Below are 18,902 nucleotides of genomic sequence, written 5' to 3'. Positions count from 1 at the left end.
TTCATCGTTCCCAGGGTGTCACGCGTAGTAATGTGTGCTGCCTCAGAAACGACTAACAACCTGCATCCAGCAACGATATTTTGAAACTTGAACACGTGTCAACCATCAACGATTAGGTAAGTATTTTTGATAGTTAGCGGTCGCTCGTAGGTGTCACATGCAACAACGTCGCTAACTAGGCTGGATGTGTGTCACGAATTCCGTGACCCCAGCGATATCTCGTTAGTGATGTCACTGTGTGTAACGGGGCCTTGAGCCCTCAATTAGCAATGGTAGGCATATGAACCCAACCCCCCGCCCCCCACACCAAATCACCAATCTGTAATAAGTGAGAAGAAATGAACACGAACATCAAAAAATCCTTTATTTGAAGTAAAACACAAAAGCCCCCTCTTTCACCACTTTATTAACCCCATAATCACACCCCTGCAGGTCCAACGTAATCCACACAAGGTCCCACGACGATTCAGCTCTGCTACATGTGGACAGCACATAAACAGAGGAACGATCCAAAGTACTATAGCAGGGCATATCATATTGTAAAACAAATAGGTAAATAACCCACCACAGGCATAATTCAGCAAGAAAAAACAGAGAATTGTGGTTTAAGGGATAACAATAAATATTTTATTAGCTGGCAAATACCATATTATAACACTCATAATTTGCATATGGAGAGCAGGGGTCAAAAAGGGTATCCAGGTATTCAGTATATAGTTAATTAAATCACAAGGAAGTACATGTCCACAGAGGATACAGGGAATAAAGTGTCATGTGCAATACAATTACTATTGCCACAGAAACAGGGGGATTACATAAACATTGCACACAGTCCCATATAAAGTGCTATGTATATCCTAGTGGATCAGACAAGAGTTTTAGCAGCACATATATAACAAATCAAGTAACAGTCATGTGTATACCAGTACCCAGAGGTGGAAGGGATGCACACCAAGCCTAAGAACGCACGTTTTCTTTGTCGCTCCATTGGGAGACCCAGACAATTGGGGTGTATAGCTTCTGCCTCCGGAGGCCACACAAAGTATTACACTTAAAAGTGTAAACCCCTCCCCTCTGCTATACACCCTCCCGTGCATCACGGGCTCCTCAGTTTTTCATGCTTTGTGCGAAGGAGGCTGACATCCACGCATAGCTCCACATCTTAGTCAGCAGCAGCTGCTGACTAGGTCGGATGGAAGAAAAGAGGGCCCATATTGGGCCCCCAGCATGCTCCCTTCTCACCCCACTCTGGTCGGCGGTGTTGTTGAGGTACTCATTGCGAGTACATAGGCAGGAGCCACATGCTGTTTTCCTTCCCCATCCCTATAGGGCTCTGGGTGAAGTGGGATCCTAATCGGTCTCCAGGCACTGGGACCGTGCTCCCTCCGCAGCCCCTGGGGAATCTGCTGGATAGGAGCCGAGTATCATCAGGGACAAGGCCCTGCTACTGTGAGGTACTCTGTGTCCCCGTGGGGACCGCGCATGGAGCGCTTGTGCCATACACACTGCAGCACTGCTGGGTGTGTTAGTGCGCCGGGGACTACCGCGCCGGCCGCGCTTATATGCCGGCCGCGCTTATAACTTTAGTCCCCGGCTTTTGCGGCCTAGTTTCGCTTATTCCCGCCCACAGGCCTGCCAGTCAGGGGAAGGGCGGGACGCTGCACAGGACGGCAGCACTGAGGGCTGGAGCATACTCTGTATCCTCCTCCCCCCTCACTCAGCACAGTGGGGCACTAGATTCCCGCACTTTCTAGGGCACGCCCACGGCCCCCTCCTCCCCACAGAACGCCGGCAGCCATTCCTGTCAGCAATTCTGACGCTGGAGAGGAGAGACAACACTGGGAGGCCTAGGCAGGGAATCTGGTGATCACACAATATATATATATATATATATATAATTATATATAATTTGATTTACACTGTATGGTCGCACTGTGCATTTTTGGCTACTACTGGAGAAGCCGTACAGTACAGGCTGGTGATTCAGCCCGGGCACTGTTCAATCATTAAACCGCCCCCGGACCTGCCAGTCAGGGGGAAGGGCGACACAGTCGGGCTGACGCCGACAGTGAGGGCCGGAGCACACTTCGCTGTCCTCCGCCCCCCTCACTAAGCACGCTGATCCCCGCAAGTTACTCAGTGGCCCCTTGGGGACGGTGCAGAGAGCACCTTGGCCTCAGACTTGGCGACCACCGCGCCTGCTTGCCGGCCGCGGTCTGTAACTTTAGCTCCCGGCTCTTGCGGCCTAGCGCCCTAAACTCCTGTCCCTGGCCCTGCCAGTCAGGGGGAAGGGCGGGACGGTCAGTCGGAGGCTAGCAGTGAGGGCTGGAGCACACTTGGTGTCCTCCGCCCCCCTCACTTTTCACTCAGGGTACCAGAGGGGGTTATGCCCACGGCTCCCCCCTCCACTGTATATGCCGACAGCCATATTTTCAGCAGCACATACTGCTTCAGGGTCGGTTCACCAGGGGGTTTCTTCTCGATGCTGGGCCCCCTAGAGTGATGAACTGTATATGTGATGAACTGTATATATGGATATATAATGTTTGTATGCAGTTTCATAGTTCGGCTGTACATATGTATCCTCAGTGGTCACGGTGAACATTGCTCGGGCCATGTGGCACTCGCTCAGCCGGAGACGGGGGCACTGGTTGAGCTCCGCCGGCGTTCCCTGTCCAGGCGGCAGGGACAGAGTTGCAGTTTTTGCTGAGAAACTCTCTGGGCCATTTTCACTATCCATGTCTCAGGCTATGGACAAATGGTCGGCTAAGAGACTAGGAGTTTGCAGTCCAGACCGGCCCCTTACACAGGCCCCGGGCACTGCGGGATCGCCCCAGGCCTCTATCGGTCTGCGACGAAGCGTGTTCCTGGGGTGGCCTCTAGTTATTACGTGGGAACTCCAGCACGAACCGCAGTCCCAATCCGGCTAAGCTGCCTTGCTTGGAATCTTCCCCGACTTCTCCAAGGGTCTCAGCTTGAGGACCCTCTAGAGGATGGTGCGGAGGCCGCAACCCAGGACTCTGTCCGGACGTGGCTCTTAAGGCTTCACAGATACTGTCCAGAAGCACACCTTCCCGGACAAGCGTTTTACTGAACGCCTTATAACACACGTTGTCCCTTCCCCTCTGATGTTGTTAAGGCTTGGGCTCAGTGTCATAAGGTGCCCTCCAGCCTCTTGACTGGCGGCTAGATCAGTAGTAGCAGTGGCTGGCGAGTCCACGCTCAAGAATGCCACGGACAGACAGATAGAACTCCTAATGAGATCCATCTATGAAGCCATAGGCGCGTCCGTTGCCCCAGCCTTTACAGGGGTGGGCACTCCAGGCTATCTCAGCTGCTCTGTCTGAGATCAATGCGGTCTTCCGGTGCTCCGCAATTAGCGTCTTTGACGTTTCAGGCGGTGGTATTTTCATCATCCGCCGTGCACAGAGAACCTTTTCTGCATCCAGGTCAGGGGAGTGGTCCCCACATGGCCAAGACCGATGTAGGAGGCATTCTGTCTTACGGTCACAGGATAGAGCTCAGTTCTCGTCCTCCGACTCGTTGCTTCAGAGCATCTCCGTCCCCCGAGCGAGCCGAGGCACGTTTCCAGGCGGTGAACACTCCAAAAGCAAGGAGGAGTTGCGATCCTCGTTCCCCTTCAAGAACGTAGTCGCGGCTTTTTACTCCAGCTTGTTCGTGGTACCAGATAGGACGGATCACTCCGGCCCGTTCTGGACTTCACACTGCTCAACGGACAGGGAACCTGACGGTTCCGGATGGAATTTCTCCGCTTGCCATCGCCCTTGATGGCCCAAGGAGGCTTCTTAGCGTCAATCGACATCAGGGATACTTATCTCCACGTGCCGATTGTACCAGAATATCAGCGCTTCCTGCGCTGCGCCTAGCGGTCCTACTATCTCAGGCAATGTACTGGTCAAGGCACCCTCTCGGGTGGCATGGCATCACAGCCTGAACATTGTTCATACTCTATCAGCGATAGTGAAGCTTCCGCTGGACAAACAGCGTTCACTACAGACAGGGGTGCAACCGCTCCTTCGAGCCCAGTCACACCCTTTGAGGCGCCTCATGCATTTCCTAGAGAAGTTGGTGGCAGCAATGGAGGCAGCTCCGTTTGCGCAGATTCATCTGCGCCCACTTCAATGGGACTTTCTCCACAAATGGGACAGCGTCCCTCGACAGGAACGTTGCTCCTTCTCGGGCAGCCAAGGCCTTCCTTCAGTGGCGGCTTCTTCCTACTTCTTCTCGAAGGAAAAGTCCTTCCTGCCCACATCCTGGGCTGTGGTCACGGCGGACGCGAGTCTGTCAGGGGGTCTTCCTCCACCACAGGGCTCAGGGTACATGTACTCAGCAGAGTCCTCCCTACAGATCAATGTTCTGGAGGGAAGGGCAGTGTCTAGCCCTATAAGCGTTCCAGCCAGGGCTGGAAGATAGGCAGATCCGAATTCAGTCGGACTACGCCACGGCGGTGGCATACATCAACCGCCAAGGCGGCACAAGCAGTCGGCAAGCCTTCCAGCAAGTCCGGCGGATTCTGCTGTGGGTGGAAGCCACAGCCTCCATCATCTCCGCAGCTCACATCCCGGGCGTAGAAAACTGGGAAGCAGACTTTCTCAGTCGCCAGTGCATGGACACAGGGAATGGTCTCTTCGACCGGACGTGTTTCAGAGATTTGTTGCCGCTGGGGAAGCTGGACGTCGACCTATTGACGTTCCGGCACAACAACAAGGTCCCGGCATTCATGGCACGTTCTCAAGATCACAGAGCTATGGCGGCAGACGCATTAGTTCAGGATTGGTCGCAGTTTCCACTGCCTCACGTATTTCCCCCTCTGGCGATGCTGCCCAGAGTGTTACGCAAGATCAGATCCGACTGCCGCCGCGCCATCCTCGCTGGCCGAGGAGGTCGTGGTACCCGGACCTGTGGCATCTCACGGTAGGCTAACCGTGGACACTACCAGACCGGCCAGACTTGCTGTCTCAAGGGCCGTTTTTTCCATCTGAATTCTGCGGCCCTCAACCTGACTGCGTAGCCATTGAATCCTGGATCCTAGCGTCTTCAGAGTTATCTCAAGAGGTCATTGCCACTATGAAGACAGGCCAGGAAACCAACGTCCGCCAAGATCTACCACAGGACGTGGAAGATTTTCTTATCCTGGTGCTCTGATCAGAGTTTTACTCTCTGGCCATTCACCTTGCCCACTTTCTGTCCTTCCTTCAATCCGGAATGGAAAAGGGGTTGTCTCTCCTTACAAGCGTCGGCTAGAACCCTGGGATCGGAACAGGGTGATACCGGCTCTTCGGAAACCACCCTTCGAGCCAATGAGGGATATTCTTTCACGCCTTTCGCAGAAGGTGGTCTTCCTAGTGGCAGTCACGTCACTCCGCAGAGTGTCTGACATAGCAGCGCTGTCATGCAAAGCCCCCCTTCCTGGTGTTTCACCAGGACAAGGTGGTTCTGCGTCCGGTTCCGGAATTTCCCCCGAAGGTGGTATCCTCTGTTCATCTCAATCAGGATATCTTCTTACCTTCTTTTTGTCCTCATCCGGTTCACCAACGTGAAAAGGATTGGCACTTGTCAGGTCTGGTGAGAGCACTCAGACTCTACATTTCCCGTACGGCGCCCCTGCGCCGCTCGGATGCACTCTTTGTCCTTGTCGCTGGCCAGCGTAAAGGGTCACAAGCTCCCAAGTCAACTTGGCTCGGTGGATCAAGGAACCAATTCTTGAAGCCTACCGTTCTGCTGGCCTTCCGGTTCCTTCGGGGCTGAAGGCCCATTCTGCCAGAGCCGTGGGTGCGTCCTGGGCGTTGCTGCACCAGGCTACGGCTCAGCAGGTGTGTCAGACGACTACCTGGTTGAGTCTGCACACTTTCACGAAGCACTATCTAGTGCATACCTACGCTCGGCAGATGCCAGCTTAGGTAGGCGAGTCCTTCAGGCGGCGGTTGCCCACCTGTAGGAAGGAGCCGTTTTACGTCTCTTTTTACCGAGGTATTCTTTTACCCACCCAGGGACTGCTTTTGGACATCCCAATTGTCTGGGTCTCCCAATGGAGCGACAAAGAAGAAGGGAATTTTGTTTACTTACCGTAAATTCCTTTTCTTCTAGCTCCAATTGGGAGACCCAGCACCCGCCCCTGTTCCCTTCGGGCTGTTAGTTCTTTGTGTACACATGTTGTTCAGATTGAATTGTTCTTGGTTATGGTTTCAGTTCTCCGAACATCCTTCGGATTGAAGTTACCTTAGACCAATTTATAAGTTTCCTCCTTCCTGCTTTTGCACCAAAACTGAGGAGCCCGTGATGCACGGGGGGGTGTATAGGCAGAGGGGAGGGGTTTACACTTTTAAGTGTAATACTTTGTGTGGCCTCCGGAGGCAGAAGCTATACACCCCAATTGTCTGGGTCTCCCAATTGGAGCTAGAAGAAAAGGAATTTACGGTAAGTAAACAAAATTCCCTTCTTCGCGGGTAGCTTTATCAACCAGGCAAGGTAAGGATGGCCATCCAGACTGGGTCTGTGATTGGTTGCAGTCAGACGCGCCCCCATCACAGATGAAAGCAGTGAATGTCATGAAGGTAATGAGCGGCCTCGGAAGTGGAGGAGCCGCGGGAGCGTACAGCCACGCCAGTGATTCAGTAAATATAGCGCATCGACTCCAATCCCCCTATCCCCACCACCATTTAAGTGCCGACCAGATACCCTGGATCAGCGGGTCTAACCGTGTTAATAAAAAACCCGGTTCCAGCTAGGAATTGATCCAGGGTATCTGTGAGTCCACCTGTCACCTGCAGCAAAACCGGAGGTGATTGACAAAACTGTCAGGAAAATCCTGGAGGTGACTTGTGTGTGCACGAGATTTCAGAAATCTTATAGACTTTGCTGGGACTGTAAAAAGCAGTGCATTATTAGCATGGATTGCATAAAACCAAAGCAAATACGTAGCTAAAATACGCTCAGTGTGAACATAGCCTTAGACTCCTGGTGGAAATTATGGTAAATCCAACCATTGAATTGCATTTTGCTGACTCGCTGCCTATTGTGATGCATTGGTGAATGAATTCATCAATTTTTCTTTTGGTGTCTTCTTGAGAATCACAGATAAATTGATTCTCCCGATGTATTCTGTGGACCAGCGAGTAGGACGGGCAGAATTCCACCAGGTGTGAGCGCGAGGCTCCTCTTGGTCACCCGGATACTGTGTAGAATCATCTCTCCTCGCACATAAGACCATATTTCTGTGTGTAATTATTGTCTTTTTCTACAGACTCATCCAAATGTGGACAAAAAATTGTTCACATCGGACTCCTTGATTGGTTTGAAAAATCCAGAGAAGTCTTTTCCCCTTAATAGTGACGTTGGTGTCTTAAAATGGCGACTTCAGACCACGGATGAGGCCTTGATACCGCTAACAAGTGAGTCTATTAAATGTTCTCCATTGTTCCTATATGGCAGATGTGCAAGGAGCCGTCCACGTTACTGTGTATCACATGTCTGTGTATGAGGATGCAGACAATTCTCATTTTTAACGTTTTTTTTTCTCTTTCAAATGGCAAAGATTTTTTTTTTTTTGTGAACAGAGGTATAAGGGCTTTTTTATTTTTTTTTATTTTTTTTTTTTTTTGCAGGATGATGCACCATCTTGGGAAGCATGCTAGCTAGTTTTGTTAAATGTTAAACTTTGATAGTTGAGTTTTCTGTGTGCAGTAATACCACATTTTTTTTTCCCACAAAAGGAGGAGGTTGAACTTGTCTAGCGCCCGTTGCGTGGCACTTCAGACCAGCGCCTTTCCTTTGTAATAGAAGCTGATGTACAGTGCCCGGCAGCCGCTGCGGCACAATAATAAGCTGCAGAGAGCAAAACCAAAACTGCACATTTCAGTCTGTCGGCAGAGTACAGTAGCCCTGTACATTGGTAGCCAAGTTCTGCGGTACATTCACTTCAATGGGAGGTAAAGAGCAGTACTTTGCAGCAGCCCAGTAATGTGCGGGCTGCCATGTTCCTACTCATGTATGTCTTATATCCGGTTGATCACTTGGGTTGTCAGACTTTTACTGGAAAAGAGGCAAAAAATTCCAAGTGTGATGAGATGGTGAACCCCCCCCACAATTGCACCAAAATTTTTTATTTTCCATACATTATGATCTGTCGCTAGAAACTGTTTGGCCACACGGCAGGGTTAACCCCTTCACGACCATGGACGGATTCTTCTGGAATAGTTTGTGTGCTCCCATACATTGCCCAGCTCCTGCTTCTGTAGACACGCACTCTATAATTTACTACTTTTTCATACCATTTTTTTAACATACAACTTTACTTTTTTTTTTTTTTTCTCTCTCTCATTTTTGTCCGTATGATGAAAAGGCGCTTTTTTTTTTTTTTTTTTTCTCAAAGCATTCAACATACGGAATAAAGTTTTATATGTAGGTTATGATCACTGCATTACCAATTGTGTGTGCTTTTTTTATTTTTTTAGACAGAGTACTCTTCACCCCCCCCCACTTATGTACTCCTCTTCTCTTCTTGGGGTACGTGCATATAACGTCTTTTTCAGACAGGTGTACCCTAGAAAGGAGGAGGACGTCAGCACACCAATAATACAGGCATTTGCAATGTGTTGCAGTACTGAGGGGGCTTCTGTGGAAGGCTCTGTTCACACCTGCATATTAATTTATTTGCTCTACTGTGAACATGCAGTCAGTCAGGTCTCCACAACATGCAGAACTTTGTCCTGTAAAAAAAAAAGTAAATCACAAACTATGTAGGCCCCATTATAGGCAGCACAGTACTTTTTTTTCATTTTTTTCCCTTGATTTAAAAGGCAATTATTTGCATTCTAACATCTCACTATTTTTTATTTTTGACTGTTGTAACACAATGTTACGGAGTCCGAGATACATACACTAGTAAAAGATCTGGGGAGTAGAGAAGTTTGGGGTTTTTTTGTTCCCATTTCGGGTGCTTGATTGCAACTAAACCTCAAAATCTGCAATCTTTTGTGGATTCGACATGCCAGAGGCTTTTGTTTTCCGCTGTAGAACTTTTTCACAACTAATTTTGGCATGTGTCAATCTTCTCCACGAACAACTCAGGTACACATTTCTATTAATGTCTGTAAAATGGTCAGCCTGTTTTGGTAACAGGGTTCAGGACTTGTCTTTGTGGTGGTTCGTGGAGTGCATAGAACTGAGGCGAAAAGCCAATAATTGCACATGGAAGTAGCACTGTGAGAAGGTTGTCTCTTACCTCGGCTACTGCACAGCACCAACAACAACCGAGAGAAAAAACATACACAATCTTGATGCAGAAGAAGACTTAAGGGTTAACACTCCCACACAGAAAAGGTAGAGGAACAAGACTGGTGACCAGAAAGGAGGAGGCAGAAAACCATCCTAGGAGAGAGCTGATCAGATGCATGTTCTTCCCCTTGGGATCACGATGCTGAAAATGTATTTCCCACAAATATTGGATCAATACAAACTCCAATATTCATTACTGACCACCTGTCCCAAAAAGTCTACAAAACTTTCCTTTGGAAATATTTCTCTGCCTCTGAATATACAGACCCCAGATTGTGTATGTTTCCCAGCAGATAACCAGTTTAAATACCTGCCAACACCAGGCGGTCCTAGCTGAACAGGGGCCAGCTGTAGTGTTAGCTTTTCTCTTTATTCCTCAGTGACATTCTCATATGTTCAATGTGGGGGTGTTTATGTCCCCTCTCCAGAGACGGATGTATTTTATGGATTTTACAATTTTCCTCTGACAGTTGCCCAGAATTGCTATACATTCATGATGATGTCATGTAAAATTGTGATCTAGAAGTACACAGGGATGGATATATTATGATGGAGGCTCAGGGCTTTGCGGTCAGTAGCATTTCTATGTTCCTCGGCTTCCTGGCTTCTGAGCGTATCCCATTGTGTGATAATGTACATATCTGTGTATAATGTAGCTCGCCCCCGGCAGGAGTTCTGTTCATCGTGTAATAAGCTTCAAAATCCTTCTCTCTTTCTCTAGTTAATTGTTGGCCTTCAGAAAGTGGAAATGGCTGCGATGTAAATATAGAGTATGAACTACAGGAAGACAAACTAGAGCTGAACGATGTGGTCATCACCATCCCATTGCCGTAAGTAGCCGCTCTAAGATTGCGCTTTGTGGTTTCACTTTCTTTCTATCCTTCAGACTGGATTATTATATATTAGTGTTCTTTATTTATCAAGGCAGGAAGCTAATCATACACTGTTCAATTCCCTTTCCTTGAAGAATTAGGGGGGTAATGATGCTAAATTCTTACTGCAAGATTCTCTCCCAATGTGCAGATATTATGGGATGTCTGCAGATCCAATTATGTTCTGGATAGTGTTTAGTAATCTCACAAAGAAGCATTGGCTTTGTGTAGTTGATGTCCTCATCTCAAAATTTGTTACTTGTCCTACTGGATGTCCTGGCTCTTCTATTTGCAGATTGGCTTACATGAATAGGGATTCATGCTTGCTGATCTTTTACTAATCTGTGTACACAGGGCTTTCCAGCTTCAGACATGCACTGAACGATCAGTAGTGGGTCTGTAATTGTTCAGTGTGCACAGGCTGCGTTGTTCCCGGTAGCACAGGTCCAGTTAGGGTATGTGCACACGTTGCTTTTTATTTAATGTACCAAATTAAAAAAAAAAAATTCTTCATCATTCCTGCATCTCTTGGCAGGATAAACATGATTTTATTGCCACATTTTTGGTGCAGATTTTTCCCAGTCACTAGTATGACTGAAATCTGCAGCAAAAACTCTGAAAGAATTGACATTCTGCAGATCTAAGTCTGCATGGAGAAAACAAGCAACGTGTGCCTAAGGCCTTGTGCGCACACTGCGTTTTTACCCACGGTTTTGCTGCAGAAATTTCTTGAGAAATGTTTGTAACCTTTCTGCAGACATTTCCCAGCAAAACCTATGGGTCATTCCATGTCAAGTGGACCAGTGGTCCCCGCTCGACCTTCTCCGATTTTTGTTGAAAATTTATAAGGATGTACATGTATGTTTGAAAAGGGGTTCTGTAAATTTTTAGGGCCAGATCTCAAATACATTGGGCACTGTTGACCTTTCACTGGAGGTCCCACCAAGCCTGCGGCTTCAGCTAAGAGGATTTTGCAAACTTTGGCACATAGCCATTACAGTTCTATACTGGCTATGATGCTGAAATTTGGCAAACTAGCTCAACTTTTGCTGCTAAACACGATAAAATTATTACCGGCTATGACAAAACAATATTTCGGCCACAATTTTGTGTCAAATAGCTTGTAAAACGCCTCGCATAAAGTAAAGCCTAACTTTGCCCATATATAACTCAAGACCAAAAACCACTAGTAACTGGTGCTTTGCCCTGTACACCAAACATCTACATGACTTTGCATTGCTGCAATATCACGGTCACAGCATATGTATTTGTGGAAATAGTCACACCCACATATGAAAAACTTAAAAAAGACACATTTTACCTATTTTTAGGTCAAATTTCTCAAAAAGGGTATCCCTAAAATATATTCTGATATCATTAGAGCATATTTTTCTCTCCAAGGATCATTGGGGTTACTTATTTGGAGTCTCTTAGTTTAAGAAAAGAAAAATGCCACTGAACATGGTGTTACTTATTAATACGCAATGAATGGTAACTGCACTATTCAAACCCTTGCGTTGGTCCATGGTGGGTATACCACAACCAATTCCCTAAGAATTGGTCTTATAATCCTAATAAGAATTGTAATAATGCTGTCTTTCGAGAATTGGCAGCCCCATCGCCTAGGAGCCATGGCCATCAATTGTCACAAACTGGTGATTTTGTCTTGTTCCAACAATTGTATGTCCATCTTCGAACCTTTCCTCTTGAACTACCCGTATTTCGTCAATTTTTTTCTTTTGGAACAAAAAAAACTTGATTCCGTGCAGTTGCAAAAGTTGAATAAATTCACCGTGGTCAGTATTTATTTGGTTTTCAGTTGGGCGTTGAAGACTGGCACGAGCTGCCAACCTCTTTGCTGTCCCCCCAATCCCATCACAGGGCGACTTTCCATGACTGGTACCAAAAAAATTCCATTCAGCGCTGATAATGAAATCAGCATTGTGGTGGCACAAGTTGGGAAAATTTTTGTGATCCATCGCTGAAGCAACAATTCCAGACCACTTAGACTGAACATTATGGCTTGGGATCCTAGGCAAAGACACCCACCCTCAGGCTTCGGAACCTTCGATAAAGACACCGCCCGCGGCTGGCCTTGCACGGCTATCGGCCATGGCTCCTAGGCGATGGGGCTTCCAATTCTCGAAAGACAGCATTATTACAATTCTTAATAGGATTATAAGACCAATTCTTAGGGAATTGGTTGTGGTATAACCACCATGGATCAACGCAAGGGTTTGAATAGTGCAGTTACCATTCATTGCGTATTAATAAATAACACCAAGTTCAGTGGCATTTTCTTTTCTTAAACTGAGAGACTCCAAAAAAAAAAACAATGATCCTTTTAGAGAAAAATGTGCTCTTTCTAATGATATCAGAATTAATATATATTAGGTGTACCCTTTTTGAGAAATTTGACCTAAAAATAGGTAAAATTTGTTTGTTTTTTTTAAAGTTTGTCATCATATGTGGGTGTGAATATTTCCACAAATACATATGCTTTGACCGTGATATTGCAGCAATGCAAAGTCATGTAGAGGTTTGGTGTACAGGGCAAAGCACCAGTTACTATTGGTTTTTGGTCTTGAGTTATATATGGGCAAAGTTAGGCATAAATTTTATGCGAGGCGTTTTACAAGCTACTTTGACACAAAATTGCGGCCGAAATATTATTTTGTCATAGCCGGTAATAATTTTATCGTGTTTAGCAGCAAAAGTTGAGCTAGTATGCCAAATTTCAGCATCATAGCCAGTATAGAACTCTAATGGCTATGTGCCAAAGTTTGCAAAATCCTCTTAGCTGAAGCCGCAGGCTTGGTGGAACCTCCAGTGAAAGGTCAACAGTGCCCAATGTATTTGACATATGGCCCTAAAAATTTACAGAACCTCTTTTCAAACATACATGTACATCCTTATACATTTTCAGCAAAATCGGAGAAGGTCGAGTGGGGACGATTTTTAAAACTGGTCCACTTGATGTGGAATGACCCCTGTGGGAAAAAAATTAGCTGTGCGCACACTGCATTTTTTTTTTCTCAAGAACATTCTTTCTGCAGAATTTCTTGAGAAAATTTCTTGAGAAAATGTGCATGTCACTTCTTTTCCGCAGGTACCTGCAGTTTTTGCAATAGATAATGGTAAAAACCGCGGGGACCAACTTGCGGAAAATCCGCAGCAAAACTGCGGCAAATCGTGGCATAAACGCGGGTGCCGTTTTACCGTGGGTGCAGGATTCTTTCAGGGGGTCTGTTTTGTTTTTTTTTTTGTTTTTTTTTTTTTTTCTCTCAAGAAAAATGCACTTTCTAGTGCGCACATAGCCTAAGACTTCAGGATATTCTCATACGCTATGCTGGCATCAGGAAATTGTGACATGTGTGGGGAAAAAAGTGACAAATCTGCAATGTGTGCGCAGGCCCTTAAAGGACAATGTGCTGCCGAGAAGGATTACCTTTTAGAATAGCACAAATGAGCGTTTTACTTATTTCTCAGTCAACCAACAGGCTGTGTCTCAAACTATAATTGTAAAGGGTAAATGGTCTTTAACCCCTTCAGCCCCCGGGCACTTTCCGTTTTTGCGTTTTTGTTTTTTGCTCCCCTTCTTCCGAGAGGCGTAACTTTTTTATTTTTCCATCAATCTTGCCATATGAGGGCTTGTTTTTTGCGGGACGAGTTGTACTTTTAAATGAAACCATAAGTTTTACCATATAGTGTACTGGAAAACGGCAAAAAAATTCCAAGTGCGGAAAAATTGCAAAAAAAGTGGGATTGTACAATAGTTTTTGGGATATTTTATTCACCGTGTTCACTATATGGTAAAACCGATGTGTGGGTATGATGCCTCAGGTCGGTGCGAGTTTATAGACACCAAACATGTATAGGTTTACTTGTATGTAAGGGGTTAAAAAAAATTCACAAGCTTGTCCGAAAAACGTGGCGCACGTTTTGCGCCATTTTCCAAAACCCGTAGCGTTCTCATTTTTCAGGATCTGAGGCTCAGTGATGGCTTATTTTTTGTGTCTCGACCTGACGTTCTTAACGGTACCATTTTTGCGCAGATGCTAAGTTTTGATCGCCTGTTATTGCATTTTGCGCAAAATTTGCGGCGACCAAAAAACGTAATTTTGGCGTTTGGAATTTTTTTGCCGCTACGCCGTTTACTGATCAGATTCATTGATTTTATATTTTGATCGGGCATTTCTGAACGTGGCGATACCAAATATGTGTGTATTTTTTATTTTTTTAACCCTTTAATTTTCAATGGGGTGAAAGGGGGGTGATTTGAACTTTTAGGTTTTTTTATTTTTTTTAATTTTTTTTTACTTTTTTTTTTTTATTTTACTAGTCCCCCTAGGAGGCTATTGCGATCAGCAATCCAATCGCTCTGCACTATCTGCAGATCTCAGCTACAGAGCTGAGAACTGCAGATTTGCTGCTTCACTTTCAATGCCGGCTGTATTCCGGCATTGAGAGGAAGTGACTCATGTTAGCCACAGGCGTCATCACATGACCCTGTGCTACCATGGCAACCGCCGAAAGTCACGTGATCATGTCACGTGACTTCCGGCGGGGGCGGGGTAAGTCACTGTCATGGCGGCGCCCATATACATATCGCTGCCAAGACTTTGGCAGCGAAATGTAAGGGGTTAATGGCCGCGGGTGGAAGCGATTCCACCCGCGGCTAGCAGGCACACATATCAGCTGTTGATAACAGCTGATATGTGCGCGTCTCGCCGCCGCCGACCGGCGGCAGGGGGCGGGGCTTACGGCACACGATCCATGACGTATCTAGTACGTCATGGGTCGTTAAGGGGTTAAGATTGCCTTTTGCCAAAGAATAAGATAGGAAAAAAATAATTGATGGGTCCTCCTTGTGTTAGGTCTGCTGTCACCCCATCCCTGAGTAAGACGTGTCACTTCCCAGACTCTTGAACTCTCAAGGAGACAATATAAAGGGGAAAATCTGCTGAAAGTATTTTAATCTTGTAAGCTGCACATTTGTAATTCTACTACCTCCATAACACAGGGCCGGAGTCGGGGCTCCAGTGATTGGAGACATTGATGGAGACTACCACCATGACGGTCGAAGAAATACACTTGAGTGGACTCTGCCTGTTATTGACTCCAAAAACAAGACTGGAAGCCTGGAGTTTAGCATTGCTGGACACCCCAATGATTTCTTTCCTGTGACCGTGTCCTTTGTATCCAAGAAGAACTACTGCAACCTACAGGTAGGAACAATGGCGCCTGTTTACTCCATTCAGGCGTGTATGTTGTATTATGTAATGTCTAGTGTAGAGGTGTTTTATGGATTAAAGGGGGAATGTGTGCGGAGAAACCAGACAATGTGATAAATCGGATCATAGAGGCCCTGCCAGTGGGACATTCTTTGCAATGGTCATACATGAATGGGGTGGTACTGCCGTATGTGATAGCATAGCTGACCGCTGTTCTTGGCGTTCTCCATGGGCCTGTAGTCACTATAAGCAGCAGCAGCAGCTCTCTCGCATGGTTGTGCCGCTCCATTCAGTTACACCCAAAGTCTGGAGAGCAAGGGATATCGGGATCCTTGTTCTAGGTCAGGTTCAAATGTTGGGGCTCCCAGGAACAAGACATCAGTGAATGTCTTTTTCAGGAATGCCCATTACACTGGCCATAGACCTAAGGATGATCTTCAGCGATCCAAGCATTGGAGGGTTAATTGATCATTGAGTGCTATCTGGAGGGTCTCGAGTGTATGGTGTGTGACCGCCATGAATGATTTCTTGTATAGCATTGCATCCCTCCCGGCATCTGCTGGGTGTGGGGTTCAGTTCTGCACTCCTCTGTGAATGAATTGGTTACCGTATTTTTCGGACTATAAGACACACTTTTTTTCCTACAAATTTGGGAGGAAAGTGTGGGGGTGCGTCTTATAGTCCGAGTGTCAAAGCGGTACTTGCGGGGTAGGGAGCTGTGGGGAGTCAGCGCTATGCAGTGGGATCACAGGAGGCAGGGAGGGTCGCTGCTGCAGGAAGCCGGCGGCTGGAGAAACCACGTGTGCCCGTTGCTTAAAGTTAACCAATATTCATTAGCTGCTCCCCGCCCACCTCTCTCTGCAGTCAGTGACTAGAAGCGGGTGTGAGGAGCAGCAAATCAATACTTGTTTAATGTAAACAGCGGACACACGTGGGAGCTCCCGCCGCCGGCTTCCTGCAGAGGCTGGGGAGACTGTGTGTCCGCTGTTTAGGAGGCAGGAGCAGGGTGCCGCTGCAGTCATGTCTGGCCCAGAGGAAGTGCAGATCACTGCAGTGTCCGGGCCAGAGCACGGCATACCATCACAGCACAGCCGCAGTCTCTGTGCTGAGGGCTCACATTGCTTTCACTTTGCTCCTGCTGCCTCTGCACTAGAAACAAGTCTCCCGTAGCTGACAAGGAACTGCAGTGATGTAAGGAAGAGGCGGGGCCAGAACAGCACAGTGCCCGCCTCTTCATTACACCACTGCAGGTCCTCGAGATATGGGAGACTTTGTTTCTAGTGCCAGGACCGAACTGAAGCATGGTGAGCATCACGTGTAAAAGTAAGGCAATAAATATAGTATATAAAGGCATTACTGTACACCTGGATGGGGTTGGAATATATATATATGTATGTGTATGTGTATGTGTATGTGTATGTGTGTGTGTGTGTGTGTATGTATATATATGTATATATATGTATGTATATGTATATATATGTATGTATGTATGTATATATGTATGTATGTATATGTATGTATGTATGTATATATATGTATGTATATATATGTATGTATGTATATATGTGTATGTATGTATATATGTATATGTATGTATATATATGTATGTATATATATATACATATATATAATAAGTGTCATGACCACATTTTTTACTTTAATTTTTTTTCCTCCTCTAAAACAAGGGTGCGTCTTATAGTCCAAAAAATACGGTACATGAAGTGCTCTTTATTCTCATGGCCTGGTTCATAGTAGCCTGAAGTTCTTGCTCTCATTTCTCAGGGGATGTCTCGTACTCCGTGCCATATTTTACAAATATATAAATAATTTTTCTGTCTCCTGTAGGTGGCCAAAGTGACTCATGTGGACGGCAACAGCCCTGTGAGGTATTCTACCGAGACTTCGTTTCTTGTGGACAAATATGAAATCCTGTAACCGGCTCACCGAACGAGGGTCTCTCCTGGGAATCATTTTCTGTAAAATTTCTGATTAGAAGCAACCAAAGGGGTTTTCTCTATGCCTTGCACTTTTCAGGCGGCGTACAGAAAATCCCACAAAATACTGTCCTGCAGATCTTATTCACTCCTTCCATGGAAAGGAAAACCAGATTTTGTTCCATGTACTATTTTTATTTCCTACTTGCAGAAGGGGCAATACAAATGATTGTCCTGCAGGAAAAGTGTTCCTGTGCACTTCCCAATATTGAGGGAAAATTCTATTTCAAAGAAGAATAATTTATATATCTGTCCTGTTAGCAACACGTTTCTTTTCATTCTCTGGAATATTCTAATTTTTATGGTTTGGTTGTCATTTTTAGCCAATCATTTTCTGGAGAAAAACCTGAGGATTTTTTGTGGGCTAATAGAAGACGGGGGCATGTGTAATCTTGTAAGAGAATGGCAAAGAGGAATGACGGGACGTGTTTTTTGTAACCCTGTATAATTACATAAAGAATACACACATTCCATAACGCAGAAATATTGTTCTGTAACCCAATAAAAAAAGAAAAATCTGAGTTTGATTTATTGTTAAAGCTCTGCTCCCTAGGGTCTGCTCATAAAAAGGCAACTAGAACAGAACCATTGTAACATTTCACACTCATTCATGCCTTGTTTTCTAAGTTATAAATAATATAAAAATAACAGAGGAATAAATATCCTCCAAAAATTAAGCATTACTTACAGCAAAGATAGGGCTGCAGTTGTAAAGTGCCCAGGCCAAAAACTAGTACTCTAGCAGGATACAGCTAAGCACCCACTAAGTGGAGGCATCACAGGTGCAGGAGGAGCAAATCACACACTTCCAAAAAAAATGGAGGGGGCGGTTGCTGGATGATAAAACTGCTAGTACTAGTTTTTGGCCTGAGTGCTTTACAACTGCAGCCCTATCTTTGCTGTAAGTAACAAATAATGAATACTTTCTTTGGAGATCTTTTGCGTAAAGAGGGAAGACAATGTTTCCATTTGCTAGCACTGATCATAGCCATTAAAAGGGGTTGTCCACTACTCGGACAACCCCTTCTAAATCCCTATATTTCACCCTGGTAAAAAAAAAGACAGCTATACTTGGAGCTGACACCATTCCAGTGGTGTCAGCACTGACTCTTCCAGGGATTGTGTGACATAATGTCATGCAATCCCTATGGCTGAAAAATAGTCTTCAGTCTTCTCTCTTTCAGACAAAAACATCTGGAGGAAGCTAGACTTGCAGCTGCACTCTCCCTTACTCCAGATGTCAATTATGTCCGTAGAAGAGAAAAGCAAAGCCAGCACTGATTGGCCTCAGGGACTGCGTGGCATAGCAATGTCACATGATGCTTGGGAGAGTTAGTGCCGACACCACTGAAATTAAGTTGGCACCGGAGGGGACTGTCGCTGTTTATTTTGCTGGGGTAAAACATAGGGATTGAAAAGGGGTTGTCAGAGTAGTGCACGATCCCTTTAACAAATTAGATGCTTTGGCCAATATAGAACACACCATCTAAACGGTGAGTGAGGGG

General features: G+C 45.9%; 1 protein-coding gene across 1 annotated transcript in view; it reads left to right on the top strand.

Moving 5' to 3' along the window:
• The window catches only part of ARCN1 (archain 1 coat protein complex I subunit delta), a 70,167-nt gene extending 52,249 nt beyond the window's left edge, over positions 1 to 17,918 (top strand). Inside the window, exons 7-10 of the mRNA XM_075328693.1 lie at positions 7,265 to 7,412; positions 10,019 to 10,127; positions 15,193 to 15,397; positions 17,249 to 17,918. Of these exons, the coding sequence (XP_075184808.1) occupies positions 7,265 to 7,412; positions 10,019 to 10,127; positions 15,193 to 15,397; positions 17,249 to 17,338 (552 nt within the window). The 3' untranslated portion in view covers positions 17,339 to 17,918. The remainder of the gene's footprint in view (positions 1 to 7,264; positions 7,413 to 10,018; positions 10,128 to 15,192; positions 15,398 to 17,248) is intronic.
• The last annotated feature ends 984 nt before the right edge of the window (positions 17,919 to 18,902 follow it).

Source organism: Anomaloglossus baeobatrachus, chromosome 11 (assembly GCF_048569485.1).
Source record: "Anomaloglossus baeobatrachus isolate aAnoBae1 chromosome 11, aAnoBae1.hap1, whole genome shotgun sequence".
Taxonomy (NCBI): domain Eukaryota; kingdom Metazoa; phylum Chordata; class Amphibia; order Anura; family Aromobatidae; genus Anomaloglossus; species Anomaloglossus baeobatrachus.
This window is presented reverse-complemented; position numbering and strand designations above follow the sequence as displayed.